General features: G+C 40.3%; 1 protein-coding gene across 1 annotated transcript; it reads left to right on the top strand.

The window, feature by feature from the left end:
- Positions 1-4,257: 4,257 nt before the first annotated feature.
- haus4 (HAUS augmin-like complex, subunit 4) lies at positions 4,258-8,188 on the top strand. Its single transcript, XM_044183125.1, has 9 exons — positions 4,258-4,496; positions 4,734-4,873; positions 5,199-5,330; positions 5,679-5,819; positions 6,059-6,155; positions 6,258-6,403; positions 6,541-6,671; positions 6,842-6,910; positions 7,354-8,188. The coding sequence occupies exons 1-9, from the start codon at positions 4,451-4,453 to the stop codon at positions 7,538-7,540; spliced, it is 1,089 nt and encodes a 362-aa protein (XP_044039060.1). The 5' UTR covers positions 4,258-4,450; the 3' UTR covers positions 7,541-8,188.
- The last annotated feature ends 901 nt before the right edge of the window (positions 8,189-9,089 follow it).

Here is a 9,089-nt window from a genome sequence, read left to right as displayed (position 1 = left end):
TCACAATTGTGGAACCCCAGATTCAACAGGCCTATGGACAGGAGAGAATGTGATGGATACAGGGCCTGCTCAGTCAATTGTTTTAGATCTAACCTTGTCTTGTAGAAATTCTTTACACGGCTGTTAAAATTGTGCAGAACAAAGAATTTAGAAGAAAAAAAGGCTCAGAATAGATATTATTGACAATAGCAGGTAGATGAGTGCCTTTGGATGCAGCAGCCAGAGAGCCCAACAAGTGACAATCTCTTCTATCATGTAATCTCTTCAAATAAACTACTGTACTGATAATAAGAAGTCATTATAATAATTATTTTAATTGTGAGCCCTAGTTATCCCCCCTACCTCACAAACCCCCCTGCTAGTCAAGCTTATTGTCTTTGCCACTGCAGCAAGGGCAGAAATACGTTCATCAATCTGGCACAGCAAAACCAAAAAGAGAAGGAGCATCAGAAGGCACACACTCCCTCCTTCTTCTTCACATTGCAGTCAGGGTCCTGAACCAGGGATTCCTCTTTCCCGGTCATCATCCAAGTACACAACTCCACTGGTCTCCAGCCTGACCAAGGATGTGTCCTCTGACTGGCAACAAGGAGCATTTTATATCAATGTAAGCATGTAAAACTGTATTATCAGTACAGTAGTTTTGTGCCACAATGTGGAAACAGCCTTAGCGTCCATCTCTTCTCCAGAAGTCCCTCTTCCAGCCCCTCTGAGGTGCAGAGCTGAAGGTAAATGCAGCAGTCTGCATTTTGTGGTCCATGTCCTGGATGGCAGATGCTCTCTCTGGCTGAGAATGAGCTTTCATCATAGTCCATCTGGTGGAAGGACTTAGAGCGTTCATCAAACCTCTTGTAGATGGCTTTGACTATGAACTGACCATGACAACTATAGAGCAGACCCTAAGCAGAAGAGTTTTAAATACAGATCCAAACCGAGAGAGGCAAGGAGCTGAACAATGTAACAGGTACATCACAGCATATCCTGGAAGTGATCGTTACCTTCCTGCTGAAATGCAGTGAAAGGCACTTTTCTTTGTCCAGTTCTTGAGCACTACTCAGTTAGTCTTAACTGCTCTGAAGTAGACTGATTTTTATATGAAAGAATACAGTGAAGATGCAGTCTGATGATGAACAGTGTATATTTTGTACCATGGTATGCTATCTAGTGTGATGTGCGGGAGCACTGTGTTATATTTGCCAGTGCAGCCATGAGGAACTCTGTCATCACAAAACAAAAACCTTTTTTGTACATTTTTTGAAAAAAACCCCCCCCTTAACTTCATTTTTAATTTGACACAAATCTAGACTACACATCATTTATCATCGTTAATGTCAATGAAGATTGCATTGTAATTTTCCTCACAAATCATTAAAATGTCCAATAATTTTGGCTTTCGCAGTGCACGCTCCTGCGAGTGGCATGCAGCAGCTCTCGCAGGCAGGCAGAACTCTGGTTGTAATGACCACATGGGGGTCAGTTAGCCAATATGGGGGGCAGAGAGAACAGGATTGAACACCATCTACATAGGATTAATAAGATCTGTATTAAAGAATAGAAAACTTTATTTACCTTTATTAAAGCAAAACAAGACTTCTGCTTGCAAGTTCAACAAGCTCTAGTAAAGCATCTAAAATGAACTTGATGAGAGACACCCTCTCAACCCTTAATGAAACACCAGCCCTAGTATGCAGCTTAAGGTCTAATGTAAAGAAAAGATTGACATGAAACACTGAAGGGTGGGATTCAGAGAGCATGTTTCTTTTCCTAGACCCCCGTAATCACAAAGTCAATCCCACTAGTGATGTTCCTAAACAGCTCCTATACAGTTTGTTTTTAAGGTATTTTTTTTAATCTTATTTTGGAAGAGTAAGAAGATACACATTCATGCCCAGATTTGGCTGTAGGGTTGTTTGGGTTTTCTTTCTGAATTTGTTTTGAATAAACCAGAGCAGCCTGAATTCCAATAGTCTGGATGAGAACCGAAGAGTGAGTTTTCACCATCAGATACCAGCCTCAACGGTAGCAAAGACGTCACGCGGCACAAACACTGTGTTCTCCTTATTATTGAGACACTGGTCGATGCAACAAGGAGTTTTGACCATAAACACATGTAAGCACATTGTCGAAAGATTTCTTTCAGCTTTGACCATTCACGTTCTTACAGAGACACTTTCTAGATTTGATACCCAATCCCAGAACTGGGATAACGCAAGAAATGGCATTTGGGGTTATTTATGAAATTCATTCACACCAGGAGAAAGTATTTGAGGCATAGCTGGTGTAACAGTAGTGCATGGGATACCTCCTCTCAAGCAGGGGAATAAATATAGACAGTGCAGTTGCACTGGGGCCCATGGGGCCACAGAGAGACCAGGCCCTCCAACAATGTGTTGGGCAAAAGCAGAGAAAAGGATCATTAGTGTTACTAACGTCTGAAATACACACCTATGTTCAAAAAATAACTTAGATTTTGATGATCCTGGTGCCATTTGCTATAGAAGCCCTCAAAAAGGAAAAAACATCTCCATCATGGTTTTCTTTTCTTTTGTTTTTGTAAAATAGACTATATAAACAATTCAATTAAATGAATCATTTCTTATTTTCTTTGGTATTTTTTGTCATATAAATGTATGCAATGATGATTGCTGGGTAATATGTATGTTGATGTTGTCCAATGTCAAGTTTCTATTTGATCATGTGACGAGACCATATGATATACAGAAGCTAGTTTAAGAGGTATCCCTGGTTCTGTTCTCTTTGAACTCTCTACTTTCCCAATACAATAGCCTAAGTAACTCATTCAACTGGACATTAAAGTCCAATATATAAACCATCTACATGGGATTAATAAGATCAGTATTAGATTATGGGTGGGTAGTGTTTGGATCTGCAGAAAACACATCTCTCAAAAAGTTAGACAACATTAAGTATCAGGCTTTGAGACTATTTTCAGGTGCCATCAGAACAACCCCAACATCAGCATTACAAGTGGAAATGGGAGAAATGCCACTGGAATTAAGGAGAATACAGCTATCTTTAAATTACTGGACATAATGAAGATCATTCAACGCAAGATACACTAAATCCCTGTTGGCAAAAGGAGGTGAGAGACGCAAAAAGTTTTGGATGGACAGTTGAGCAGAAAGCAAAAATAACTAGAAATAACTGAAATAAACATTAGTCCAACAGTACCACTCTCAGTAATACATCCTTGGATACTCCCTGACCCTATTGTAGATCTCACATGACTTGGCAAAAAGAACAAAGATGAGCTTATTTGACATCCACAGATGATAAAGACCTATATAGAAAGTATCTACTACAGCTATGTTCAGATTTATACAGATGCTTCAAAGAACACAGCTAACAAAATTGGTATTTCATTCATAGTTCCAGATTTCAACATTAGAATTCGCAAACAAATCAGTGATGGAGTATCGGTGTATGCTGGGGAGATGCTGGCAATTTTGTTAGCATTGCGACGGGTTGAAGATGCGAGACCTTTGAGAGCAGTACTATGCTCTGATTCCAGCTCATCATTAATCAGCTTCAAGCACAGCCATTCAGACAGCAGACCAGATGTTTTAATAGAGATACAGCAAACACTTTATCAAATGATGGGACAAAAAATTGACATTTGTATGGATACCAGCACATGGAGGAATCAAAGGAAATGAAATCGCTGACAAGGGTGCAAAGAAAGCCACAAAAACTGATCACGGTGACATGACAGTACCCTTTAGTAAAACGGAAATGAAAACCACAATGAAGCATAAATTGAAAGAAAGGTGGCAAAAGTAGTGGGAAGACGAGAGAACAGGAAGGTGGTACAAAATTCAAAGGAAAGTGGGTGTGATGCATTGAGAGAGGAAACAATAATACAGGCAGGTGAATTTTGTGATCAGGAAGAAATTTTAGAACATGTTATGCTTTACTGTTCAAAATACGACGCTGAGAGAAGGGAACTGACACTGAACCGTAAAGAAATAAAGGTGAGATTTGATTGACGCAATCTTTTACAAAGAAGAGAGAGAAGTGTTATCTATTGTTGTTTCAATATCTTAGGGGACATTTTCTTTTCTTTTCTTTATTATTAGCATTAGTACAGTTTGTATAGTTAGATTCCCGATCCACACTCCATTCCAGTTGGTGGCGGTAATGCACCATAACGTTGATTACCAACCGCCAGAAAACATGAAGAAGAAGAAGAAGAAGAAGAAGAAGAAGAAGAAGAAGAAGAAGAAGAAGAAGTTGTTAGCCAATAGGAACGCTTCCTGTAGACGCGCTCAACTTAATTCAGGAAGTGCGCATTTTATGTTCATGTCGTGTTCGTGTCATGGTTTGTGTTGGCGCATGGATGCATAATAAGGCCTAAGTTCTTAAAATACACCCATGTGTTAGCGAGAGAAGATAAGTTACTTGATTAATAAGGGACACAATACAGCTGAAAATGTCCGAGTCTGCGCTTGGGACAGGTGACAGTTTGCATCAACAGGGTAAGAAAACCCACAGCAGCAGTTACGATAACGTTACTCTGATAAAAAGCAGGTATGGTGGCTTGAAACCTAATTTAAAGGGATGAAAAATTAACGTCTTGCTTCCATAGTCCTTATTCATATCATATAACCAAAATAATAAGTCATACGATATTTTTAGAACGTTAGTTAAATGTGAAAGTAAGCTGCGTAGGCCATTGATAATAATTTGAATGTATTTGATGTCATCCCACCCAGTTCTCGCCTCCTTCCCTCTGTGTGACATTACAGAGGAGGATCTGACCCAGAACCCTCAGTTCTGTAAACTCCTGGCCACCCTGGCACAACATGTGGACCAAACTGGACTCACTGTCCCACTGAAAACAGAGCTGGACAAGGTATCAGCAGGGACTGTTCACTCACACTGGGACAAAACCTTCCACGTTTATTAACACACAAGCTCTTTGCTTTGCGAGATGCAGTATTACATGATGCAATTAAAACTTAGCCTTAAGTTAGACTAAACAGCTCTATGTTTGCTGGATTGTGAAGAGAAGTTATTCATATTTAATTACACAGTAGGAAGTCTGTGCCTTACCGACCTCTACTGGTAACCAGTAGGAATTGCAATAACAGAGATGGAGCGTTTCTGCTCTTGCACAGGTTTGCGTTTGTTAGGGTTTTGTGTATCTGTGAGCACTTACAGATGCTTTTTTTCCTCAGGCTGAGCAGAAGCTGCAAAGCCAGAGGCGTCACTGGCTGCGCTCCGAGAGCCTCCGCGCGGGACTGCAGGAGATGATCCAGGACCACTGTATCAGGAAGCACCATGCCGCTGTACCACCTGACCAGAACATGGTACACTTCACGCACAGTTTTGCACAGTCCACAAATGCAGCTAAACAAACAGCTAACAGTGAGTCATGGACAACATATATGTTTTTGCTCATTAAAGCTGCACTAGGCAACTCACTTTGCACATTACAGCTCCAAATCGCAGCTAAAGGACATAGTTTGAAACATTTGAACTTCAGTATCCAGAAAGCTACCATGTAATATTATATATATGTAATCTGTACACTGCAGGTTTGTGTTTACCAAAGTGACAAAAGATCACTCACTGTGGTCTAGGAGACAGCAGCTTTTTAATTAAGTGGGATGTGTGTGTGTGTGTGTGTGTGTGTGTGTGTGTGTGTGTGTGTGTAGTTCTATGAGACGATGGAGAAGTGTCTGCTGGTGGCTCAGTGTATCAGACAGCTGGATCCCAGTAGCACTACCAACCAAGACCAGCCCTCTATTCTGGGTCTGAACTCCCAGCAGGTGATGGAGCTCATGCCATCAGAGAAGGTGAGTCATAAACATACAGAACATCCGCCTACATGCTTGAAGGAAAACGGTTTACTTTGGTGCCAAGGTGTTCTGTGTGAATTTGCATAACGTAAATGAAACGATGGCTGGGTGGATGACCTCACAGCAAAGACGTAACACGTAAGAACGTAGCACACATCAGTAGCACGACATAAATGTTGCAGATTAATGCTTAAATGTAAGCTTGTTTACCAACTATGCTGTTTATCTTTTACCAGAACTTTCAAAGAATGAAACAGGGTCTTCCCAGAGAGCTGGAGAAACATCTGAAGAAGAAGTGTTTGAGCCTCCTGTCTTACTATCAGCCTGAATGGGGTATCTGGATTTATCTGTTCCTACAAGTGAAAAATCTTTACTTTCACTTCATTGTTCTGCATTGACATGATGACCAGCATGTTGTTTTGTAATCTCTTCTAGAGAATGAGAGTGAGGGTCTCAAGACCAGCAAGTTGTCTCATCTGTCAGCCCAGCTGGACAAAGAGAAGAAAAGCGCAGAGAGTCTAAAGGCGACCTGCCGGGAAAACGCAGTTCTCATTCAAAGACAGACTCAACTCTACCTCTCTGTAAGTGCTCTGTCAGAGACATGTTGTTACGTAAAGCAAGCAAATCTTTTTGGCGAGGTTCACTCACTGGAAATTGTTTAATAAAATGTTAATGTGTGTTTGTAAAACTTTTTATTTTTTTTCCTTATTGTCTTCAGGAGCTGATTAAGTGTATTCAGCTTCTCCAGTCTCTCATCTTGGACCACAGACTGAGGATCCAGACGGATTTGGACCGGAAGAAGTTAGACTACTTTGAGGGAAAATGTGAACTAGTATTACAGAAGATCAAGTAAGGAGTTTTCAATTCTCTCTAAAATACATTTTGATATTGTATATTTGCTGGTGCCCTTATCCAGAAAGCCTTGCTAGGAGAATAAACTCAAATTCATCAGCATTACATGCATCTCTTTTTTTTTTTTTTTTTTTTTTTTTACACGTTTTTCTGCTCTTCTTTCAAAGGACAGAGATGGTGGAGATTCAGCTGGACACGTACACAGCGGACTCAATAACTGCTCATAGAAAAATAAGGCAAGAGGCTGTTTGTCCATCTCTAAATCATTTCTCATTTTTGTTACGTAATTCCTATATTATTCATACGGCTCCACTCCAAAGGCAACACAGCGATAGGCGATGAGGGAATGTTTCTCACTAGGTTTTATCAATTCACTTCTCTTTGAATTTGAACTGTAGCTTCCTGATCCAAGCCTTCAGAAAAGTTATTATTTAAACTATGTTCTGGGAGTACCTTGGTAGCCGAATGGTTGCAGAGCATGCCATATAACCACAACGTCCGGTTCGACTCCAGCCGGCGACCTTTATTGCATGTCACGCCCCCCTCTCTCCCCCCATTTCCTCTCTGCCTCTTCACCTCGCTCTGTCTAATAAAGGCACACCAAAAAGAAGAAACTACATACTGGCTGATGCTTCTCTTAAAAACCTAACAATCTTTTGTTGTTGGGTCTTAATTTCAGAGAGAAGCTGGAGTCGGAGCTGAAAGCCTGTCAGGCGGAGAAGCAGTCTGTTGAGTTAAAACTGGCCTCCTTTGAGATCTTGGGCAAAGAGTTCGAGGCCCTGGCTGAGGAGTACTGCAGATTACGGCAGGAGATAGAAATGAAACGCTGGGCTCTGAAGGAGTTCGCCCAGTACAACGACAAGTGAAGGGCTTGTCTGATGCTGGGACAGCAGCCAGCCATTCCCTTTTCATAGTGTGTGTGTGTGTGTGTGTGTGTGTGTGTGTGTGCGTGTGCGCGCTCACAGTGACATGCTGGCTTTTGGACGCTTGACACAGAAACTGTGTGGACTTTTGGCCTACAGGAACTATGTAGCATGTACATTATTGAGTGGGCTCAATTAGAGCTCCTCACTACTTAAGAATGTTTTTTTTTTTTTTTTTTTAAATGAACTTCAAAACATTCAGCATTTCTGCTTTCTTTGTTTCTACCTGAACCCATTTAGAGTTCAAGGCTTGTTTAGTATTCATTACTCGTTTAATAAAATGCAGTTTTACACTAAGCTTTAACTATCTTGCATGTGACTACGTGGTCACTTTTTATTGCTCATTATACTAGCTTAAGGATGTACCTTTGCTCTAAAATGTGCTTCCTAGTTGGCAGAGGCAGCAGTGACTTGTTCTAACTTCACCTGAAATAAAAGTGTTACGGTATATCTTTGTAAAAGTTGAAATCTTATTTAACACCTTACCTCAAGTATCAGTACACAGTAAAATGTGCCAAAAGTTGGGTGAGCATTCCTATGTATATTGCGATATAAACTTGGGAGAAAATAAACTAAAATAATGCATTATCACCGGGGGTCTGAAAACGAGTCATGTCCTATATTCATGTAACATGCTTCTCTGAGCTGACGTCTGTTCTCGCTGCAGCGCGCTGGAAATAATGTTTGCAGGACAGGCCCGCACGTGTAAGCAGCATCCTTTCAGATATGATGGGTGCCATGCAAGAACATAACGCTCGTCTTATCCTTTCTTGGTGTGTCTTGGCACCCGTTTTATAGCCTAAATTTAGTAAGTGTACTGATGCTGCTTATATCTTTTTGAAACACAATGCCATATAAATAATCCTTATAGAAGATTAATACAACCATCAGTCATGTCCATGTTGCCACCAGTGTTCTGTCTACTTCTGTGGAAGTTTCAGTCTTTTCATCAAAGTATGCTCCTGTGAGGAATTTCCATATTGGTTACTTATTAAATCACTAATGATTTTTACCTGCCATATAGCAGACGCACATGAGTCTGCTATATGGCAGACTACATTCTATACATTTGGTATATGTGCTACATATGTAGGCCAGTGGCATCAATATTATGAAAGTGAAAAACAGTTTTCTGGTAAAAACACTCTTCAAACCTGCAGTCTTGTAGAATTTTGTAGTTTAGTTTCCTGCAGTTCGTGGTATAATCCACAAGATGGCAGTATGGCCAATGGCCAATTTTTTTACTGAGGTCTGTATACTTTCATGTCGACCTTATTCTGTACCTTTACTTGACATGGTGAACTCCTAGCAGGTGTCCTTGTTTTGCTTTTCTGTTATTTTACTTTAGGAATGACATTTAATCATTTATACAACAAACAACTTTTAAATTAAAGAATTTAAAAAATTGCTCAGAATGAAGCACTTGAGACTTAGCACTCTTAAATTCTGCACAATGATTTTAGAATTCAAGCTATCAAATGAGCTGACTTCC

Source organism: Siniperca chuatsi, linkage group LG22 (assembly GCF_020085105.1).
Source record: "Siniperca chuatsi isolate FFG_IHB_CAS linkage group LG22, ASM2008510v1, whole genome shotgun sequence".
Lineage (NCBI taxonomy): Eukaryota > Metazoa > Chordata > Actinopteri > Centrarchiformes > Sinipercidae > Siniperca > Siniperca chuatsi.
This window is presented reverse-complemented; position numbering and strand designations above follow the sequence as displayed.

Coding starts and splice junctions, on each gene's coding strand:
- haus4 (XM_044183125.1), top strand. CDS start 4,451: ATGTCCGAGTCTGCGCTTGGGACAGGTGACAGTTTGCATCAACAGG. Junction 5,820..6,058: donor AGCTCATGCCATCAGAGAAG/GTGAGTCATAAA, acceptor ATCTTTTACCAG/AACTTTCAAAGAATGAAACA. Junction 6,404..6,540: donor AGACTCAACTCTACCTCTCT/GTAAGTGCTCTG, acceptor TATTGTCTTCAG/GAGCTGATTAAGTGTATTCA.